The sequence below is a fragment of the Chiloscyllium punctatum genome, chromosome 44 (genome assembly GCF_047496795.1).
Source record: "Chiloscyllium punctatum isolate Juve2018m chromosome 44, sChiPun1.3, whole genome shotgun sequence".
Taxonomy (NCBI): domain Eukaryota; kingdom Metazoa; phylum Chordata; class Chondrichthyes; order Orectolobiformes; family Hemiscylliidae; genus Chiloscyllium; species Chiloscyllium punctatum.
Genome location: NC_092782.1, coordinates 34,762,689 through 34,786,756, shown reverse-complemented (window position 1 = coordinate 34,786,756; position 24,068 = coordinate 34,762,689). Strand labels below are relative to the sequence as shown.

Here is a 24,068-nt window from a genome sequence, read left to right as displayed (position 1 = left end):
ACCCAAGACCTCTACTACATAGAAAAGTAATTGACAGTCATCACATGGAACCCACATCACCTGCAAGCTCCCCTCGAAGTCACACAACATTCAAATTTGGAACTATATTAGCATTCCTTCACTGTCATTGGGTCAAAACCCTGGAACTCCCTCCCTAACAGCAGTCTAGTATTCCTACATTTAAGAAATGCAATGGCTCAGGAAGATAGCTCCACATTCGCGGTAATGCGGGTGGGTAATACATCCTGAACAAATGGGAAAAAAAAAATTGTTCACTCTTGTCAACTGAAGATGTCAAATTAAGAGATATGCATTTCCTAGACTGTTTCCTGACTTTCTGAAACATTGTTAACTTGCAAAATTTGCAGCCTATTCTGTTTAAATTGTTTTTATTCCAACAATTTAGATTAATCTTCACTTTAACCACGAGAACTAGGAAACCAATACATTTCTACTGAAGGTACTAGATGATAGAACCAGTGCAAACACAATGAGCCATATGGCCTCCTTTACTGGGCAATTCTGTGATTACCTTGCTTTCAAGTTCTTACTGACTTTCCTGGGTTTTTTAAAAACCAAATCACTCCAGATTACCCATGAACTGTGCCTCCAAAAAATTAAGTTTATGCAATTCAAGCTAACCTGCAGAGAATTCCAGCTTCTTCTATGGTGATTTTCCTCTCTTCTACTTTGAGGCATTGATCCAATTTGGTTAGCTTTTCTACACAACCAGCAAATGCAGTTCTTATAGCAGGGGCTGATATTAGAACTTTCTTCATGTGGGAATCCATAAACTCCTCAAAGTCTTGATTCACATCAGAGCCTGTAGGGACTTTCTTCTCTTCTGTACTTGATTCAGAATCATTTTCGTCAAACCCAAAGTTCTGTTTCTTCGGTTGTGTCTCATTAATAAGTACATCTGAAGAAATTGTAAAAAGTAAAAGACTAGTTAACAGCACAAATTAATTTGTCTGTATTTAGCCCACTTTCTTATTGTTTACACACTAAAGGAAATGAGATATTATTTCATGAACGAAGCAACGGTATATTTGCAACATAAGACAAACTTTCCTACCATCAATATAGGAGATGATCCTGCCTGTCCTATGTATCAGAACTCAATTCAACCAATCTTCTGAATACAGTTTAATTGTAAAAGCTAAATTACTGCTTCAAGCACCTGGAAAAACAAAACAAAACCTCTCCATAAGCAAAGAGGAGAAGTCAGGTTTTTTGTGACCTGGAACAAACAGAGGATGCTGGAGAAACTCAGGTCTAGGAGCATTTGGGGAGAGAGGAACAGAAACATTTCAATACCCATCTCAAACATTCCATGTTTGTTTCAGATCTTCATTGCTTTTAATTCTGTTACCTGGACTGGGTGCGTTGTGTTATGAGGAACAGGCTGGGTTTGTACTTGCAGGAGTTTAGAAAAGTAAGTAGCAACAGGAGCTTTAAGTGACAGGTCTTAAAAGGAGTAAATGTGGAAATTATGCTCTCTAATGGGAGAATCAAGAATAAGGGGTCACATTGTTTAAAAATTAGAGTCTCCTGTTTAAAATAGAGAGAGATGAAACAAAACATGTTTCTTATGGAGGGTCATGACTCATTGGAGTTCTCTTTCTGAAAAGAGGAAGTGAGGAAGCAAAGTCTTGAAATATTTGACAGGCAAAGGTGGACAGATTTTTGGCAAGGAAGGGGTGAAAAGTTATTGGGGATGTACAAGAAAGTAGATGTGTGGCTGCAGTCAAACCAGCTGTGATCTTAATAGTAAAGCATGCTTGAGGGGTCAAATGACCTATTCCTGCTCCTTGTTCGTAAAAAAGTGAGCAAATCCAACAGTGTACCATTAAGAATTGACACAAGAAATGTTGCTGAAATATCATTTCAAAGTTAAATGCATAAAGTGCAACTTTACTCATGAGAAAAAGTATGAATTTAATCAATTTTGTATTTGAATACATGGTACATAGACAGCTTTGGGCAAATGGCATGATTTGAACTGAAAAATGGATGATTTAGTAAAATGAATGACTCCGTATGCCCTTGACACTCATTTGAATAAGTTTAATGAGTTATAAAGATAACTAGAATGCTACTCACATTTTAGTTTCCTATTGTTCTTTTCTGTAATTGGCAAGTCCCTTTTCTAACCAAATATTGCAGGTTTGAATCTAATGTAAATGATTGAAATTTTCATAGCATTTTGGAAGGCCTCTACATTGAATGCCACATGAAGCAATCCAGTTCTGAAAAACACTGGTTCATGGCATAAAATTGCCAAAATGTAGAACACAATGGATTACACAAATCTAATGGTAGGTTTTTGCCCTTTTTTAAAATTCTAAACAGCTGGAAAATATGGCTTTCAGATTTGAAAAATTCTTAAACCTAGAAAGAAAATACTATAATGAAATGTACTATACTATATTAGAATTACTGCATACTTTTTGCAGGACAGTGAGCAGTTTTTTTAAAATTGAAAACATTTTTACTCTTTTACAAAAAAATTAAGATCCAGAAGAGATAATACAACATTACAATAATATTAACAATAAACTATCTACTACTCTACAGAGTGCAATAGTCTCCTGCCTAATTAACTTAATTTAATTTCACTTAGTTTAATTTAGTTTAAGTTACAATTAAGTTACAGTACATTACTCCACTCACCGCACCTTCACTGAAGCTCCCATCCACAGGAGCAACAGTTATTATACGTATATTTACTATGCCTCCTCCCCCCAGGGTCCTCATGACTATATAATAGGCCCTAATCAGAATCACCAATAGATCAGTGCCTGTGCAACTTGGAAAGGGCCACCATATCTTATAAAATGGTCTGTTCCATGGCGTACAATATTTGTAAGATAAAGCACATACCCCAAGACTATCACCCCGAAAGACTGTGTGTGTGTGTGTGTGTGTGTGTGTGTGTGTGTGTGTGTGTGTGTGTGTGGGGGGGGGGGGGGGGGGGGGGGGGCGTTGTTTCTGATATTCAGTTCATTAGAATGTTCTTTCTTGTACAGTGCGTAAGAATGTTAAAGAAACTCTTCCCGTGTTCACCCAGAGAGGGCAGATTCGGCAGTCCCAAAAGAAGGGATATTGGGCCCACCTTAACTACAACTCCCAGGATCTTCTCCAGCTCATTCACTATGGCACCCCAGTATCCACAAATCTTTTAGCAGGACCAAAAGCAAATGTGTACAGGTGCCTGTGCTTACTTTACAATTGGGACATCCTGCAGAAGACCTTTGCTAACCGCTCTGGTGCCATATGGGCCCTGTGAAGGTTCTTCAATTACATAGTTTGTGCTTTATTGCATATTGAAATTTTCTTCACATTCTCCCATTTATCCCCCCATGTTTTCAATTAAATTTTTTTTCCTAGTTCCTGATTCCAGATCCCATGGAGTCTCTCCATATCTCCCAAGGTGCTCCCTCTCTGTAAGTGATACATGGTACTGACAGAAAGCGCTCCCACATCAAAGCATTCTTCTCTCTATGTCTGACTTGTAGGGCTGAGCCAAGAGCATGGTCTTCTTCTGTATCATCTGCATAAAGAGTAATTTTGTACTCCTCAATTCCTACCTTTGGTGCTACTATTTCGCTGTCCTTCTGGATGGCCTTCGCCAACATCTCAATTACCAAGGTAAATAGCAGCAGCAAGAAAGCTGCCTCTCCCAATTCTAAAATTATCCAATTTAACACGGTTTGTGATAACCGCCGCCTTGGGGTCGCTACATAGCACTGCCACTCACCTAGCAAAGACCAAAACAATCTAGAACACCACTCCACCTGATCAAATGCCTTTTCCGCATCCAGGGAGACCACCAAGCCTGGAATTAATCTCTATTGACATACTTGCACTATATTCAATAGCCTCCTGATACTATAGGAAGAGCTGTGGCCCTTGATAAAGCCAGTATGGTCGTCTTTTATAATAACGGGCAGTACCATTTCCAACCTCAGGGCCAGCACCTTTGATGTCTATTTTGAAGTCTACATTCAACAATGAGATAGGTCTGTATAAGACATAATCCTCGGTGTCTTTCCCTTTCTTTAAAATGAAGGGGATATTGGCCATCCCACGAGAGGACGAAAGACAATCCTGGCTACACGAGAGACTATATATCCCCAGAAATGGGTCAGCCAACAGGTGTATAAACTCCTTGTAAAACTCACTTGGGAACCCATCTGGGCCTGGTGCTTTGCCACTTTGGAGCTGTCTTACTGCCTCTTGCATCTCTTGTATTGTCAGGGATGCATTCAAAAGAGAGGCCTGCTCTGCGTTTATACCAGAGGTCCAGATTTTTGAAAAAGGATTCCATTCTCGCTACTCCATCCTCACAGCCCTCCGACTGGTATAACCCTGCATAGAATTACCAAAATCTGGCATTAATCTTATTCAGCTCATGGATGATGGTATCAGCTCTCTCCCAAAGATACAATGGACTGCAGAGCACTTTTCTTCCTATCCCCATATTTGAACAATCTGTGCTTTGCAAAGGAGACTGTTCCCTTTGCCACCTGTGTGAGCACCGAGTCCAGAGCAGCTCAGAGAACTGTTATCCAATGTAACTTAGCCACAGATAGTCTGTTACAACACGCTGACTCAGCTGCTTTCAGTCAGGCCTCAAGCACCCGTTGCTGCTCCTCTTTCTGCCACTTTCTAGTTGTTGAATAGGAGATAATCAGACCCCTTAAATACATCTTGGTGGTCTCCCAAAACACCAAAGGATTACTGGCCTTACCCAAATTGACATCCCAGAAGGCCCTGAACTCTCTTGTAATGTATAAAGTTGCCATCCCTCAACAGAAAGGAATCCACGCACCAGTGCCACATGCCTGTTCCACTACCCTTAATCATGACAACCAAGTACACTGCCGCATGGTCCGAAATAGTTATGTTCCCAATCCCGCAGGCCAACACTGAGTCCAAACAACAGATGGAATAAAGAACATATCAATTCTCATGTGGCATTTGTGCAGGTTGGAGACGGTAAAATCCCTCCCATTTGGGTGGAGCCACCTCCATACATCCACTAGCCCCAACTCCTAGCTATCTAGATTGCAGAAGTGTACCCAGCAGACCCCTTAGCATCCTGCCGACCCCAGAGTCTGTGAGATGATTAAAGTCTCCTCCTATATTCGTACAGCACACCTCAAAAGCCATTAGTTTATAGACTGCAACAACTAAAAATTTGAGGGGGTACGTCAGGGGACAATAAACATTCAGGATGCCATACTCTTCTCAATGTACCCGAGCCTTCAGAATGATGAACCATCATGCTCATCATTCATTTGATCTATCATCCAAAATGGGAGGTTCCTCCATTCAAGTATGGCTACTCTGCTACTTTTAGAGTTGAAGGAGGGGAAGTATACCCTATAGTATCCCCCTTTGCTATAACTTCAAATGTTCCCTATCAGTTAAGTGCATCTCTTGCAGCAGAGCAATGTCAACCCTTTCCTTCCTAGGCAGAGCACATTCTTTCTTTTAATAGGGGGGGGGGGGGGTGCACAGAATGGCTCCCTTTTATATTCCAGGTGCACCATCTGAACAGTTCACCAGCCATGGCCACCCACCGCAGGCAATAGTCCCCCAAGAGGAAGAAGCCCATTCAATGTGCAGCGAGTGGAAAAGACACAGACCTTTATAAAATCTAACAACTAACCCTACAAACACTACTAAAACTAAAAAAACCTAATCACTACTCCTAACTTGAATGAACAAACATATAAATGATGAATCACAAGAGATCTCCCCACCTTGCCCATTGGGACATTCACTCCAAACCTTACTGCCCTCCTGGTTCCTTCCAGCTTAGACTCCACCCCAAACCCAGGCAACGCATAGACAGAAAATAACCATGTTATTTCCACTCATGAAAGTTAACAATGGACACCCTCCCCTCCATATCTCAACACCATACATCTTTACACAAAAGTAGTAACCACCCCTCACCTAGAAAAAAGTGAAATAACAGATAAAATATTAAATATTCCAAATTTTATACCAAAGCAATGCCAAGCCTATAGGACTAAAAACCACGAAAGGGAAAAGAACAAAGAAAAAGTATTAGACCATTGTCCACAAACTTATTTTTCACTTCCTGCCTCGACCCAAGCTAATTATTTCAGAGTTCACAAATTATTTTGCTTTTTCCACTGAGTCGAAATTATAAACAGATTCCCCATGATTAAAACACAGTATGCCGGATACCTCAGAGAATATTGGATATTAAATTTTCAATTTTTCTGAACATCAAAAGATTTCCTCTTATTATGGCCCCAGAAAAGTCTTGAAAAGACATTATTCTTGAACCTTAATATACCAGGGCGTGTAGATCTCTTCCCAATCTTCTGGAAGTTTCTATTATTATCTGCTTGTCTTTGTAGTGCTGGAGACGCACGAGGACCAGCGCTGACCTGACCCAGACCTGTGCATCGTGATCCGGGGGACCCGCTCCATAGTCAACTGGCCCGATTCGATCCCCAGCAACTTCGGGAGCCACTTCTCCAGGAACTCAACCAGACCCTTGTCCTCCTCACCACGCTCCGGAAGACCTGCGACCTGCAAGTTTTCCTCCGACCTCGATCATCAAGGTCATCGACCTGGTCCAGCATGGCCCAAACCTGGCCTTCCAGAGTTCAGATCTGGCCCCTCAGAGTTTTCCGTCGTGGTCTCCGACGCCACTGTCCTTTACTTGACCGCTTCCACACCTTGACCCAATTACTGAATCTCCTGCTCATGCTTTTTCAGCATGGCAGAGATCGGCTCCAGCATTGGTTCAATTTTTTTTGTCGGAGTTTTGCAAACGCAGAGTAGATGCTGCTGCTCCACCGGGTTCAAAGACGTCACCACGGGAGTCTAAGCAGCAGCTGCGGGTGTGCCCGACACAGTAGGAGAATGCCCTGCCTGCTGTGATCCTTTTGCACCTATCCCTTAGTAATCTTCATCTCGATTCCAGAGCTTCCAGATCCAAATTTAAAGCTTTGTGCTAACTATTTTTCTGAGGGGTGGCTGGAGGTGGAGGGGGTAAGAATCCATCTTGCCCCAACATTTTGAATCTCCTCACAGTGAACAGTTTTATTCTGCATCTGGCCACTGTACTTGCCACACAGAGTGACTGAAGACATATATAATGTTTCTTTCTGGGACACTGAAGGTCTTCAGTGGCATGAATGTCAAACCCCTTACCTTGCTTCTACAACCCTAAAGAGTCAAATTATGGCACAAATAATTTTTCACAATGTTACGAAGTATTTTACCTTGATATTTTAAAAACTTCCAGTATGGCTGGTGTACAGCTCTCACGTTCTGAACAGATTCTATGGCACTGTTGGGACACAATTTTTAAAAATAATTTATTCAGTTGGTAATGTATAAAATTCAAATGGTCTGCATTTGCAGTTTGCCATCACATCACTACGTAATATTATCACTAGGCTCCTAGCCCTGAAATTTATGTAACTACCACTACACTGGCAGCTATTTCTCAGATTCCACTAAAATTTGCAACATCCTGATCTGGTGATCAGTCTCATCTTGAAAAACTCTTCACGTGCAGCAATGAAAAATACTCAATTTCATTAATACCAAAGTGTTAATGTAACAACAAACTTTAGAACAATCTTGTTAAAGAAAATGCACTCCACCTTTTACTGGAATTGAGCGAAAAACCTTAGGGCGAAGAATTAAATATAAGCCAAGAACAATGATTTGTAGTAAGTACATAAATAGCTGCTATGCAAATAAAGTAAGTACTAGAAACTTTAAGCAAATTTTACAATTTGTTTATCCTTGAACAAAAGAATTGCAGATGCTGGAGACTTGCAACAAACAAATTGCTGGAAAAACTCAGCAGGTCTGGCAGCACCTGAGAAGAGAAAACAGAGTTAACATTTCAAGTCCAGTGACCCTTGAAGAGCTTTCTCCAGCAATTTGTTTGTCCTTCTGTGATATCCACACATTGTTAAAGTCAGACACAAATTGAGTAATGTGGTGAAATAAAAGAAACAAAACCACGCTAATTGATTAAATACCTTACGCATGGCACAATTTCCCCAACCAGCGGAGGCATAGGGTCTCCTAGTAATGCTCGGACAGTCATACAGACAGATTCTGAAAGGGAACGTAAATTGTATCCTCCCTAAAAGAAAAATCCTTATGGTTACAGGGTCTCATGGAGAATAGATATGGACATGACACAATTGACAAGAAGAGGAAATTCTCTCAAAGTCCATTAACATGTGCATCAAACCACTTTAATATTAATCAAGTAAACTTTATTTAATTTTATTAAACTGAAAATATAATTTTGAAATTCAAGTCACCATTGTTTTATTTCTTATAGTTAAAAATTTTCTACTATAAATTAATTCAGGAATAGTATCTAGCTTATGGATAAAGCCTTTCTAGGATAAACAGTAATTGTGTACAAAGGGTCATGAGATCGTAAGATTTTGAAACAAAACGTAGATAACATTATATAATACAAGTTATAATAGATAACATAGTATACATAATACTATTCTCATTCCCTAATTGAGAGGATATAAAGACAAAATATAACAAAAAAAACACACACAACTTGTCAAATCACATCACTGTGGTTTGCAATGTCTTGTGTGCCTTTAACATTCATTCTCGAAAGCCAATCAAAGCTACTTTCACCTATAGCTTTTATCAGTTGAACATAAAGATTCAAAAAGATTATTTCAAGACCCTTCTATTTCTGAGAAATCCTTATCTATCTCCTGCTAATAATTTGATTTGTCCACATTAGTCACAGTCCCGGGTCAAGAAGCTGCTATTGTGCAGTAACCAAACAAGACCTGACACCATCCACCAGGCGGACAAAATAGAGAAAGGAAGGAAACTATGTATATCTTAACATTCAACCATGCAGTCTCCATTCCAAGATACTTCAACAACACAGGGATACCTTTAATAAAATGGCACCACACTGGCTTTCCAGCCCTACCATTTATATTTCCATTGAAAACAATTCTCCATTAGACACTCACCAAGAACAGAGCTGGACAATCAGCAACAGCCAGCAAAAATACAATTGGGTGTCTATTCCTGTCTCACTAATTCAAGCAGTCTATGCTTCTAATAGAACAATGTTGTGATTGCCATCATCAGTTTTCTTTAACATTCACCCAAACAGGCAGATTGTACCTCAGCTGATGCCTCAGCTGAAAGGCAAAACCTCAGCTCTCCAATGGATTAGATTAAGAATGAAATATCAATGTGGGGCTTTGAATCACCACCCCAAAAGGCAAGAAACTACTAATATCAAAATGGCATAAGTTATGACAAATGACTAAACCTTAAATGAATGATAATTCCTCACAGAATTGAAAGAAAAACAAAAAAATGGGATAAAACGTTATGTACATTTATGTTTATCTGAATTCCACTTGTAATACCGGAGAAACTACATATTTAGACCAGTTTAATCCTTGTAATTAAAAAAGGTAAAATCATCCAGCATGATGATATCAGAAATAATCTCTCCACGACATTCTAATCTGCTGCGAAACTTGAATAAATTGCATCTTCACAAATATTACATTATCTACATATTAACCAGCAAACATGTATCTGATTTTAATGTATATTTAATAGGTTCAAAGTTACCCATATAAAAGATAAATCAGTGAATTTTCATACATAATCCTTTATCATAAGCAATTTGAAAAAATGCTCTGTGGTAGCATGCATAATTTGAGAGAAAAATGTTCATACCTCTAACACAACACATAGTTTCCCATTAGCTAGTGGCATCAGCAAGTGAGTCAGATGAGCAAAACACTCAGGTGTAGCACACATTTCACCCTGGAGGATGACAGAGGAAATTGTCAAATTGTGTTCCTAAAGCCAAAACACTTGGACATCTTGAAGTAACTTTCTAGAAATAAGACATGTTTTACTGGGGAGAAGTTATCGATGCAAGTTGATTCAACTTTTATCAATTGTTCATGCCTAGTGGTGCTATAATTTGAAATGATATGCCATTTAAATTGCATCTATTTTAAAATATGGCTCAGTTAAAAATATTAACAACTTTTTGAAACAAAAGAAAACAATTGATTCCAGTTAGGTCAATAGTTTTAATGTTGCACATAAATAGTGCTGTGTGCAAGTAAGGAAGAGCAATAGAGGAAACAGCTTATTAGTCATATTAGTAATATAAAAAAGTAAATCAAAAGAGGTCAGCATGGTCATATAAAAATAACTTCATCTCGATCAAATCATGTCTATGTTTGAAGTAGTACAGACACAATTTTAAAAAATACCTCTGGATCTCCAATTGCAGTGTCAAATCCAGCTGAAACCAGAATCAATTCTGGATTAAACTGTAATGACAATAAGTCATTTATTAACAAATTAAAAATACAAAGGAGTACAATCCTATGGATAGACAAGTATTAAAATAGTTAAACGTAACCATAATTACCTCATAAGCCATCGGAAGTAAAACGTAGAAGAAAGCTGCCAGATAGTCAACATTTTCCATTTCTGTCTGTTATAAAAGAAAAAGTTATTTTTACTTAGCGTTAAATTCCACACTTCATAAGTTATGCTTATAGATGATTGCCAGTGAGAGACGCAGTTAAGAAATACCCATGGTTCCAAGTTAGATCCTTGGGAAATCTCTCAGGTAACAGTGCAGTAGGAAGAGAAGCCATTGTTGTTGATTATGTCAGCAAGACCAGAAATAAATTAAAGGGATGCAAGGAAAGTGGGTAAGGAAGAAACAACCAGTTCAAAAGCTTGCACCAGCACATATATGACAGGCAGCACCACTCCCCTACTGCACTGTTAGTTTTATAAGATGCAAACAGCTTGATAGTTCAAATCAAAGTAAAAAAATTTTTAAAATAAAAACACCTTGTTCCATGGAATGTTTACATTGAATCCTGCCCCTTTGCCTTTTCCAATAGCACTGTAGTCAGAGTCCTTTAAATTGGGCCAGAACTGCTGGTTTTCATAACGATGCCATGAGAAATATAGAACACTAAAAGAAACCAAAGTCATTAAGATACAAAATTGCTTGCATGTAGATAAATCACATTAAAATAACTAGCCTCCTGGGAACCCAGTTAAATCTCAGTACGCCAATGGCCATCCAGGTGAAGTCAATTAAATCAAGGACTTTACCAATTTATCAGTAGAGCCCCGTTGTGGTGCAGCATAGCGTCCCTAATGCCTGAACAGAGGGGCCTGGGTTCGGGTCCCACCCTCTCCAGAGATGTGTAATAACATCTCTGAACATGTTGATTAGAAAGAAAGGAAATTTTTTTTAAAAAATCAATTTAGCACTCATCAACACAGCTATTGGAAGAGCCAAGTTTGCTTGGAAATTTAGATGACTTTCTTATGACAGAAACTATAACAAAACCACTGGTCCAAGATAGATTTCTCCTCTGTAATATCAATTTTGTTTTTGTAAAAGCACAAATGAAATTGTACTAACCCGGGATCCTCCTCAAATGTGTACTGAGTTCCTTGGCCATGATGCACATCCCAATCAACAATCAGAATCCTGGAAGAGATGAACGATGTAAATTATAAATGATATCATCAAAATAAACCAAGTTTTCTAATTAAAAAAAGATCTTCACCTCTTTGCTCCATATTTTTCTTTTGCATATTTGGCTGCTATTGCTACATTATTAAAGATACAAAATCCACAGGCTTTACTCTTCTGGCTATGATGACCTGGAGGTCTGGGAAAATGAATTTAAAAAAAAGTCTTATCATGCGAACACATATTTCACAAAATCAAATGAAATATATAAATATGAATTTATCCAGTACCTGACCAATGCCATCCCATTTCTTACTTTACCCAACATAACTGCATCAACAAGCTGCAGAGTTGCTCCCAGAGCTACTTTGGCACAGTGGTAAGAATTCTAAAACAAAATGAGATTTTGATAAAACTAGCAATAAAGTCACATAGTTGAAGTAACATGCTGAAAAACTTAGTTGCCAACTAACACACAAAATTGTTGCCAGCAATCAATTCAACCATTATTTTTTAACAGTTTACGTAGTTGATAAATTCTCAAAATACTCTCCAGCAGGCAAAAAAGTTGCCTCAGGTTTACTCTCGTCTGTACTTATTTTTGTGGCTTGGGTTATTAGACATGTTTTAAAGTCCTGATTAATTACTTTTGCAAACTTAATATTGGATTACTCTCATACAGATCCATTGTATCACAACATGCTGCCTGACTTCCTGCTGCGTCAAGTCTTTCAAGATTGATTTTTTTTAAAGAAAATAATTTTTTTTTAAGTCAACCTGTTTAGAAATGTTATTGTACATCTCTGGAGCAGGTGGGACTTGAACACAGGCCTCCCTGTCCAAGGGCAGGCACATACCACTGTGCCACAAGAGGGCCCCCACATTTTGCAAATTTTCTTCTTTCATGTTCTCAATATGGATACATACCTAATAACTTGTTCACCATCTCACACTGGTAGTTATGTTTCTTGCCTGGACTCTAACATCAATAAGATGTTTTACTGCAATTGGGACAAATGACATCTCTAACACTGTTCTCACTCATCAGCACATAAAAAGGGTTATAGAGTAACAGCTTACAACCGGGACCTTAGATACTCCATTTTTGTTAGTCATAAGACGTCCCTTAGCCCAGAAATGTCAAGCTAACTGAAGCAGCTCTGCCTTGAATAAGATTAGCTGGGCCCACAGAGTTCAAATGCTAGACTCTCTAGTCGTATTTTTCTTTTAATTATTGTTAATGCAATCATTTTTCTATTCATAACTCAATCCCTAGTTGAAACTCTGCATTCAGCACATGTATAAGAATTAAAAAACAAATGTTCAATGTGACATAATCAAGATAGTGTTGTACATATTACCCCAGTGCTCCATATTGAAAGATTTTCCTACTTCCAATAATTTTCACTGAAGTCAGAGTGAGTGCATGAAGCAAAAAGTATATATGTTCTAAATTGCATGACCCCTTAATATGCCTGCAGCTTATCACAAAGCACTTCACTTTCAACAAATTACTTGAGAATCACCGTTAGACAGGGAAAGAGTGCAGCTAATCTGCTACATTAGCATACCACAAATGGCAAATAGTCTTTTGAGATTAGAATGCTAACAAGGGTTAGGAAATCTTCCTATACCAAACAAGTAGATTGAGTTTGACAGTTCTTGGGAAAAACAAAATTTACAATAAAACAGAAAACTTCAAAGTTCTACTGAAGTGGCAGCTTAGATTAGGAGTTCACAAACTTTTGATTTTCATAGCTTCACAGAACTTTACCAACGAGAATGTGGTCTTGTTCAATCAATCCATTTTAGATCTATCAAAACACAATTTACATCAATCCATTAGTCCTACATTTAAAAATCTAAAACTAAAGCAGCCAAAGCTCTTCAATAAGGAGGTGGAGCCCTGTTGGTTGATCACCAGAGTTAATTGCTCAGATTTAATGTTTAATTTAATCTATTTTTCTGAAACAACCTGATCAGAGATTTTATTGCTCTGGAGTCAATGGAACTTTAACCCAGGTCACTCGCTCCAGGGGTACAGACACTATCACTACGCCACAAAAGGGCTCATTTATCCATATTTAACCTATTTTTCTAATCAACTTGTTCAGAGATTTTAATACACACCGCTGGAGCGGATGGAACCTGAACCTGGGCCTCCTCGTCCAGGAGTAGGGACACCACCACTGTGCCACAAGAGGGCCCATTTGCCCAGATTTAATCCATAGGAGATTCCGATGGATTCCTAATCCACAGATAGGAGACACCTGGCCTAATTTATGTGACCAGTCCTGGGATGGAGTCTTGAAGTCACCAAGTCCAAGGCAAGTGAAAGTGCTGCCAATGCAAGAGAGTTGGCACAGTAAAAGAAACAGAAACATGATCTTTCTCCTGAATATTAATTATGATTTTTTTGATACAAGTAACATTTTACTTACAGGATGGAAGTACACATCATTATAATTATAGGAAAATGTCTTCAGCTCTTCAACGTTCATAGATACAGTAGATTTCACATCTTCTATGTAATCCAAGCTAAAGAAAGAAAACACTTCAATGTGAACTAACTCAAATCACTAGTTTAGCGAAATTAATTGCATTTTGCAATACAGTATGTAGATTTAGCAATGGTACATATCAGAATGAGAGGATATGTATTATAGTTTCTGATCAGGGATTGATGTGATTAGCTTTTTCATTGAATTAATCAATCCATGATCTAATGAAATCATGAATCCAGCTTCACAAGCCTACCCCTGTTCCTATACTTCCATGTTTGTGTCAACAAGATAGACATGCCCTCAGAAAACCTTCAAAAGTGGCAATGGCAAAACTGGAAATCTAGGCGATCTGGCTGGGTCGGTTCAGTTTTTCAAAGCTCAAGTATTGCAGATATAAAATTAATATTTGTTGTACTCACTTATTGAAAATGATTAAAGCTTCCATTTAAACAAATGTCATTACAGAAGAAAATGATTTAATAAAGTCAATTTCTGAAGCCTTACCTCATTCCCCAAATTTATGCAATTTTTGGTCAATAAAAACAATTTATAATTTATACACATTTGCATCATGCAGCAGGTTATGTACAGAAGTATGCACATTCATTTTGTTTTATTCCATTGTGTAACATGGGTCTCGCTGGCTGGCCAGCATTTATTGCCCATCCCTAGTTGCCCCTGAGAAGGTGGTGTTGAGCTGCCTTCTTGAACTGCTGCAGTCCACAACTAGCGATTAATACAATTGAGTGGGTTTGATAGACCATTTCAGAGGGCAGTTTGGAGTCAACCACATCGCTGCGAGGATAGCAAGTTTCCTTTCCTGAAGGGCATTTGTGAGCCAGATAGATTTTTATTACAACTGACAGTAGTAACCATCAGGCCAACTCTTTATTCCCAGTTCTTTTTAAATTGACTTAAATCTCACCATCTATCATGGATTCAAACTCATGACCACAGAACATTGGCCTGGGGTTCTAGATTGCTAGTCCAGTGACGTTACCACGACAACACTACCTCACCCTCTTACTGATCTGTTTCAATCATCATTTAACTGGTGCGTTTTCCAATGGCAATGCCTCTATGAATCAGAATCCAGTAGCCAACCAATCAGTACTTTCCTCTTAAAGAGTATAAATATTGTTTCCTTTTACACTGGTATTCTTGCAAATTGTCCTGATGAGTGTAAAACAAAAGCTTCAACAAAATGTTGTTTTTTTTCCTGCCATATTCAAATTCTCTTGTTCATTGGCCTGATTTAGTACTTGGCTTCTCTACCTATCTTACCTTTATGATCTTTCTTAAGCACTAAATTTTTAATTTGCCATATTGTTTAAAAACAAACACAAAAATCAGTGGAAAAAGACAGAGCATGTGATTCCCCTAAGAAATGCAAATAAGAAACTGGCTGTTTATCACCAAAACAAATGGGAGAAACAATTACATGTCAAGATCACTTGATATTCTTAGGAATAATAGTAGGAAAGACACAGAAGGGTGACAGTCTGCTGTCCAACCTTTAAGTCAAAGAGGATAAATATATAAAAATACTCGACAATACAAGTTTAAATGCAGGTACAACCTGTGAACCAACAGAAGTTCTTCTTCAGTGGCTTCTCGAACAGATAGTGGGATGCATCTTTCCAGAAGACCATAGTATTTCAGTTTTTCATGAGAAGCAGACAGTCGCTCTGGCCTTTCGATACTGCAAAGTGGGCTAAAATGTAGCCAAAAGTAGGACTGTTACCAAGATTAATACAATGTGTTATAAGCAATTCTTTACTTGCCAGATGAAAGTTCAAAGAACCAAAAAACTCTGGATGCTGGAAATCTGAAACAAAAAAATCAGAAATTGCTGCAAAGTCTCAACAGATCTGGCAACTTCTGTAGAGGGAAGTTACAGTTCATGTCTTGGGTCCAGTGATCTTTCTACAGAACCAATGGCAATTAGGAAAAGGATGGTATTTAATTAGTTTGAAAGTTAGTTTGAGAGCTTCAATATTTTATTCAGAGTTGCCATGACAAATAGCATCAAAAAACACATCAATTGTGCTATCATACCTTTTTTTGGCTAACACATATGATAATGGGCAGCATAAATTTCTACTGATAGGCTGTACCTGATCTGAGTATGTTGAACGATAGAGTCATACAGCACAGAAACAGACCATTCTGTCCAATTCATCTTTGCCAATTAAGTTTCCCAAACTAAACTAGTCCCAGTTGCCTGCATTTAGCCCATATTTATCTAAAGCTTTCCTAATTGTGCGACTGTACCCGCATTCACCACTTTCTCTGGCAGTTTATTTCACATATGAACCACTTTGTGTGAAAAACATTGCTCCACGGGTCCTGTAAAAATTTGTCCCTTCTTGCCTGAAAAATATGCTCCCTAATTTTGAACACCCCCACCTTTGGGAAAAGACTTCTGCTATTCACTTTATCTATGCCCCTCACGATTTTTATAAACCTCTTCAAGCTTAACCCTTAACCTCCTACACTCTAGTGCAAAAGGTTCCAGCCTATCCAGCCTCCCCTTATAACTCAAATCCTCCAGTCCCGGCAACATGCTCGTAAATCTTTTCTGAACCTGTTTGACACCCAAGTATAAAAAGAGTGAAGTACTCAGAAAGAAAATCAGACTTGTTGGGTTTCAGGTATATAATAATTAACCTTCCTTAGAACCTAACTAGACTACATACAATTATTTTAGTCTTCCCAATATTTAATTATCCAGTTCCAGATGTTAGACAAACAGGCTGATAATTTAGCAACAATTGACAAGTCATGAAAGGTGGTGGTAAGATACAGCCAATTGTCAGATTACATGCTGAGCTTTCAGGTAATATTGTTGTGAAGCAGAAAGTAGATGAAAAACAGAGGGATCAAAGACAGGTTCTCAAGGAATATCAGGGATAATGATATGAGTGGGAAGATAGCACATGTGCATCGCTTGCAGGACCAGCAATTGCTGCTCATCCTAAATATCCTTGAATTAAACGACTTGCAAAACAATTTCAGAGGGCAGTTAAGTGTCAACCACATAACTGTGGATCTGGAGTTACTTGTAGGTCAAATTGGGCAAAGATGACCTTCCCTAAAGGGTATTGATGAATCAAATTGGATTTTTACAAAATTACCATTATGCAGAGGGGCTTTCAATTCCAGTTATAGTTCATAATATTAGCTCCAGTAGTATTTACAGTTATATTCTGCCCACTGCCAAAATGAAATTGAGCCTCTGTCTCAAGGTCATTACCAGATGTCACTGGATTACTATGCTTTGAAAGTGATTTGCATTAAGTAGACAAAATTAGAATTAGGAAGCAAAACATTGTCCCACCCAACTGCATCACACTGGAGAGATGATTTGTAGGAAAATGGTGTGCTGAACTGCTTAAGTTTAAAATTGCTTTGTGTGAAGTTAAGAATTGCTGATGTTTCAAGATTTACCTATTTGCAGTGCTTCCTAAAAACTTTAAAGCAAAAGAATTAATTGCTTTAGAAATATAAAACATATTACACCACTTACAAATCCCACAGCAGGCTGTAATTCTTCATTTGTTCATTGTAGACCAAACCGGTTCTCAAAGCCATGACTGAAGAAATAAAAATACATTGTCATTCAATCCAAAATAAATCAATTTTAACTTTAAAGTATATGTTAAGAGCTTAAGATCAGAAGATGTGGAAGCAGAAGTAGGTTCCACATTGAATGCTCCACCATTCAATGAAATCATGTCTGATATGAAAATCCTCAACCCCTTTTCCCCATTACCCTCCACTAATCAAAAAAAATCTCAGCCTTGAATATACTCAATACTCAACAATGCAACCTTGAATATACTAAATGACCCAGCCTTGACAGTCCACTTTGGTAAAGAATTCCACAGATTCACAACCCTCAGAAGAAATCTCTCATCTTCATTTTGAATGGGTGACCCCTTATTCAGATCTTACACCCTTTAGTCCTAGATTCTCCCAAAAGGAGAAAACAACCTGTCCACATCTGCTCCAAAAGCTAGTACAGGTACTTCCAAATGAACCTGTTGGACGATAACCTGATGTTTGAGTGTGGGATGCTGGAAAAGCACAGGAGATCAGGCAGCAGCCTCGGATCAGGAGAATCAGCCCTTCATCAGGCTTACGACAGAAACGTCGACTCTCCTCCTCCTCGGATGCTACTTGACCTGCTGTGCTTTTCCAGCACTGCACTCTGATCTCCAGCATCTGCAGTCCCTGCATTCTCCTATCACCTGGTATGGTGTGATTTTTAACCTTGCCCACCCCAGTCCAATACCGGCACCACTACGTCGTGTCTCAAACAAAGCAATTTAGGAATGAGATGGGGGAAGAACTGTGAAAGGTCACGCTTCCCACACTGTTTCACTTTAATTGTTTAACATTGACCTTTTCTTGTCACTCGAATTCTTGATTTCTTTGACTAAATCTCAATCTCTGGTCTGGTGTGGTAAACGCTGTCCCGTTCACAACTCCGAAGGTTTTTGAACAATACCTCCCGGTGAACTAACATACAGAAAACTACGAAAACATTCCCTCCAAAACCTCGATCTTTTTGCAGCACAAGTTCTCATAAACTTCTCGCCAATTTTGAGAGCAATTCCGCTCAAATCTCTCCACCAGGCGCGTTAATGAAACATGCTCATTTTTAAGCAAAGTTATTCAGCACCATGCTCCTCTGAAATAAATTAAAAAATCACACAACACCAGGTTATAGTCCAACAGGTTTCATTGGAAGCACACTAGCTTTCAGAGCGACGCTCCTTCATCAGGTGATTGTGGAGGGCTCGATTGTAACACAGATTTTATAGCAAAAATTTGCAGTGTGATGTAACTGAAATTATACATTGAAGAACTGATTGTCTGTTAAGCCTTTCATCGGTTAGAATACAGTGATAGTTTCACTTCTTTCATGTGTAAATCAACAAAACCCTTTTTTTAAAAAGTTGCATTCTCGGGTTAGCTGTTAACAATGGTGATAGCTAGACAATATGTTGAAGGTGTTAGCCCCTGTGTTCTCTGTCTATGACCTGATGTTTAGATTGTTATCTCACTTTTTAGATTAGAATCAGAGTTTTGCATAAGTTCATGCAGTTTTTGAGCTCAGAGTTCAAAGGTCTTGGTGAGGTGCTCATCCTCATTGATAATGTGTTGCAGGTCACGAAGAACACGGCATAATGTTTCAGCCCCTGGGAAGTACTGAACAACGAAGGGTACCCTGTCAGTTGCAGCCCGTGTCTGTCTCCTGAGGAGGTCATTACGGTTCCTTGCTGTGGCATGTCAGAACTGGCAGTCGATGAGTTGAGCATCTTACCCCGTTCTTGTGAGGGCATCCTTGTGTACTTCCAGGTGCCCGTCACGTTCCTCCTCATCTGAGCAGATCCGGTGTATGTGTAGGGCTTGTCCATAGGGAATGGCTGTTTTACTATGTTTTGGGTGGAAGCTGGAGAAGTGTAGCATCGTGAGGTTGTCTATGAGTTTGCGGTAGAGTGTGGTGCTGAGGTATCTGTCCTTGATGGAGACGCACGTGTCCAAGAATGAGACAGACAGTCGAGAGTAGTCCATGGTGAATTTGATGGTGGGATGAAACTTGATGTCACTGTGTAGTTTTATCAGTGACTCCTCGCCATGCGTCCAGAGGAAGAAAATGTCAACAATGTACCTGGTGTGGTCGGTTGGAGATCCGACATAGAGAAGAAATCTTCTTTGAACCTGTGCATAAAAATGTTGGCATATTGAGATGCAAATTTGGTCCCCATGGCTGTTCCGTGTGTCTGGATGAAGAATTGGTTGTCAAAGGTGAAGACATTATGATCGAGGATAAAGCGGATGAGTTGTAGGATGGTGTTTGGAGACTGGCAGTTGTTGGTGTTGAGTACTGAGGCTGTTGCTGCGATGCCATCCTTGCGGGGGATGCTGGTGTAGAGTGCGGAAACGTCCATTGTGACGAGGAATGTTCCCGGTTCGACTGGTTCATGGGTACTGAGTTTCTGTAAGAAATCCGTAGTGTCATGACAGAAGCTGGAGATCCCCTGTACAATAGGTTTCAAGATGCCTTCCACAGAGCCAGAGAGATTTGGCCAACAGCAGCGATCTCTCGAAGCAGCCAACCAGCGAATCACAGGTCACTCTCCTCCTACTGTTCCATGGCTTCAGCTTTATTTAAAATTTTTGAAAAGGTTTCAGGAGACCAACAATATCTGAGGGGATTAGATTGGGGTAAAATTAGATGGGGGCATGCGAGGTGGATGGATAGAAGTTATGCATAGCTGGCCGGAGTGGGGGTTCAATCCATGCAGTAGGAGTAGATGGACATAAGGGGCTGGGAATGGATGATGGGGAAGGTGAGAATGGATGGGGGTGGCCTGGCTTAAGGGAGGAGATTGGGGATGGTTGAAATAGGGTGTGGGTGAGCAGCTGGTCAAGGGGTTGGAAGAGGAGAGGGTGGTCGAGTAACAGAGAAAGGGGAAAAAAAAAAGAGTGGGATTTGGTGCGGAGTAAGGTGCGAAGAGAGGGCTGGGTAAATAAGCAGCTTGAGGGCAAGTTTGGCTGAATATGCAGGTCGGGGGAAGTGGGAAAATCGGGTGGGTGACTAGCTGGTGTCGATAATGAGAGTCCCTCGTCTGATTTAGGTCGGGTATCTGTGGTTGGGTGGAGTCAGGAGTGGTAAGTGAGTCATTTGGGTTGAATTACACTGGGAATAACTCATTTACACCAGAAATTAAATTATGGCATAATATACTTTGATATATATTCTGATAAGTTTTGTGTTTGTGGCTTGTATCAAATATTCTTGCAAAGAAGGAACCAACCCATTTCAAATTTAAACTTCCCTGGTAATAACTACACACGTGCAAAATTCTAGTGGTCCAAGAGTGCAAAAATGATGGATATTTCAACCTTCACCTCCGTTGGCGTTGGAAGATCCAACTCGTTTGTTACGAACAGGACGAAATGGACAAAGTTAGCCAAGATTTGTCGAGAAAAATTTGTGGGTACAGAACGCTACTGTAGAACACCAATACGTGAATTTTATCCCGAAAGAGTGAAGTGGAATTCACGACTAAGGATTAGTTATGTTACATTCAAATCAACATCGTCCAGTTATCAAAAGCTACATTATGATTGAAAACTGTTAATGTGGTTGTCAAACACGCATTAATAAACGCACACCAATAATTCAATATTTACTTTAGAAAATATCATTTTCATAACAGAAAATAAGATTAAATAGCAGAACCAACATGAGAATTGAACGTTATTTTCCAATTCTGTAATAAGGAAAATGTGTGAACAGTATTTGTGGATTTCCCGAGATGAAGTTTCTGTGGTCCAAAAAAGAAGCAGGATTGCGAAATCTGCATAATTATATGGAAATTGTGCTTTTAAAAACAAAATCACAAAGCTCCCAAATAGATCTTACAAATATATAAAACGGTGGTGCAGTTTATTTTTATAAGGCTAGACCTTGAACGGCGGTGACGGTATCGGAGACAGAGCGTTGCAGCAGTTACGGGCCCAGATCGGGACAGCCACTGGACCAGTGCAGAAAAGGATGATCAATGGAGCAAAGCAGACAGCCAGCAGGTTGGCAGTCAAAGTCCCAGAGTTGGACGGCTAGCGGACTCGAACAGGCTGGCTGGTGGGGAGGTCAGTGTGGTCAGTCTGTTACAGATAGAGGTCAACATCTTGTGAGCCTGGTTGGGGTCAGCCCCAGCGTGACTGCATGTGGAAAGGGCTGTAATGTTTATGATTAGATTAGATTAAATTGCCTACAGTATGGAAACAGGCCCTTTGACCAAACCAGCCCACACCGACCCTCCAAAGAGTAACCCACCCAGACCCAATTCCCTTTGCAATTCAGCATGGCCAATTCACATGACCCGCACATCTTTGGACTGTGGGAGGAAACAGGAGCACCCAGAGGAAACCCACGCAGACATGGGGAGAAAGTGCAAACGCCACACAGACAGTCGCCTGAGGCTGGAATCGATCCTGGTTCTGTGAGGCAGCAGTGCTAACTGCTGAGCCAACATGCCGCCCTTCTTTGAAATTTCTTTACTTTCCTCGTTTATACAATGAAGAACTGGAACGTAGAAATTTTTATTTTTCTTTATTGCTCTATTTTGTACCTAATCTATTTTGGTACACTCTATTCTGTTGTAACACTTGAGTTCCGTGTGATCTAATATAATTTAAAAAATTGCACAATAGAAATAAGGTGGCTAATGGGAAAACAGGGTTACGGGCAGACCACCAATAATATCAGGAAAAATCGAAACAAAATAAGAGTTAATATTTAGATTAGATTAGATTACATTACATTACTTAGTGTGGAAACATGCCCTTCGGCCCAACAAGTCCACAGTGACCCTCCGAAAAGCAACCCACCCAGACCCATTCCCCTACATTTACACCTTCCCCTAACACTACAGGCAATTTAGCCCACGCGGACACTGGGAGAATGCGCAAACTCCACACAGGCAGTTGCCAGAGGCAGGAATTAAACCCGGGTCTCTGGTGCTGTGAGGCAGCAGTGCTAACCACTGTGCCAATGTGCTGCCCATAGTCAAGAAGTAGATGGCTGTAGTTTATTGTCCTCAGACTATTTCTTGGAAGTTGGCTTAAAAAAGGCTTCTAGTTTTTGCTGCTTTGCCATCTTTCATCTATTATGAAGAAGCTGGGCGTCACATAAGACTTTATGCCACAAACTGCTGTCCTGCTGTGTTCTGCATTGTGGTCATCTTCTAAGAGCTGCAACCGCTTCTCAACTTCCCTCAGGATAGAAGACAAAAGAGATGAGAAGTTCTGGAGGGTGTTACATTCTGGACTTTGTCATCTTCATCTTGAACTTCAATTTCTCCCACAGTAACAAGTTATTGTAAATCAGTCTCCACTTGGTGCATTGACCAGAATGAGGAGAACCTTGAAATCCAAATTTTTTCTCCTGCAATAATTTCCAAAAACATCAAGATCAGAAAAAAGATTTGCCCTGATATCCAACCTCTCTTGCTTGCCCTAAAAGAGAGAGTGGACTAAAGGTAACTTTTCCAGATTCATGGGTTGGTAGAGTGGTACAACACAGGCCTAAGTTTTCACTAGCATTGGCACCCAGCAATAGTTCCATGATCCTTTGCAACCTTAAACCTTGAGTATGTGCTTCATTCTTAGAAATGTAGGTTCTGGATAGCATTCAATTCTGGTATAAACTGGTCTCATCCAAATTGAAGATTTGATCCAAGGTGTAGCCTTCTTCCTCAATCAATTTTTTCACCACAGGAGGAAATGACAGCGCACGTCCCTCACTTGCACTGGCAGATCTACCACATAATTTAGAAAAGCTCAGCGGTTCTTAAATCCAGCAAACTAGCACTGAATGCAGGCAGAACTGCAGGATTTTCAGTTTTTTTTCCCTTAGATCCTCATAAATTGATAACGCTTTCTGTTCGATGGTGAGAAAGGTCGTCCCAGATCACTTTTTTTAAAAAAATGGATCTTCTATACAGACACTGTGGGATCGAGTTCAAATAATAACCAGAATCGGTGAGTGGTGAAAATAACCTATTTTATTCAGCAATCACAGCACAAGTTCGAGATGGCAACAGAATCCTAAAATATAGTTCTTACATATTAAATTACATTATTGTGGTGTTACATTTTTTATCTATAGTACACAAAGGTTTGAAGGGCTTCCATCCTGGGAGACAAGAGATAGGTTAAAACATGCTAAATGCTGACTGCTACCTCGGATGGGATTAAGAGTGACTGTCCAGTCTGCTTGCATAATTAAGGTGTTCATGCTTTTGTCTTTTAAATTAGTAAATGTTAGCAAAAATATTAGGCCTTTATGATCTAAATAAGTTAGACATTGCACCTGTACTTAATAAAAGAATGTTAAACTGATTGCTGCAGTTGGGTTGAGAGATTTATTTACTAATTGCCTGTATGAGTTTCATTCATTCACTCATGCAAATTCATGCAATTGGTTTTGTCAGTTAGTT

General features: G+C 39.4%; 1 protein-coding gene across 1 annotated transcript in view; it reads right to left on the bottom strand.

Moving 5' to 3' along the window:
• The window catches only part of hdac10 (histone deacetylase 10), a 39,289-nt gene extending 19,297 nt beyond the window's left edge, over positions 1-19,992 (bottom strand). The window contains exons 1-14 of the mRNA XM_072562607.1: positions 19,382-19,992; positions 17,579-17,645; positions 15,629-15,763; positions 13,987-14,083; positions 11,836-11,933; positions 11,640-11,744; positions 11,492-11,560; positions 10,906-11,032; positions 10,472-10,537; positions 10,311-10,370; positions 9,760-9,849; positions 8,049-8,155; positions 7,275-7,342; positions 643-919 (exon numbers count right to left, since the gene is read on the bottom strand). Of these exons, the coding sequence (XP_072418708.1) occupies positions 643-919; positions 7,275-7,342; positions 8,049-8,155; positions 9,760-9,849; positions 10,311-10,370; positions 10,472-10,537; positions 10,906-11,032; positions 11,492-11,560; positions 11,640-11,744; positions 11,836-11,933; positions 13,987-14,083; positions 15,629-15,763; positions 17,579-17,645; positions 19,382-19,475 (1,460 nt within the window). The 5' untranslated portion in view covers positions 19,476-19,992. The remainder of the gene's footprint in view (positions 1-642; positions 920-7,274; positions 7,343-8,048; positions 8,156-9,759; positions 9,850-10,310; positions 10,371-10,471; positions 10,538-10,905; positions 11,033-11,491; positions 11,561-11,639; positions 11,745-11,835; positions 11,934-13,986; positions 14,084-15,628; positions 15,764-17,578; positions 17,646-19,381) is intronic.
• Positions 19,993-24,068: the final 4,076 nt, after the last annotated feature.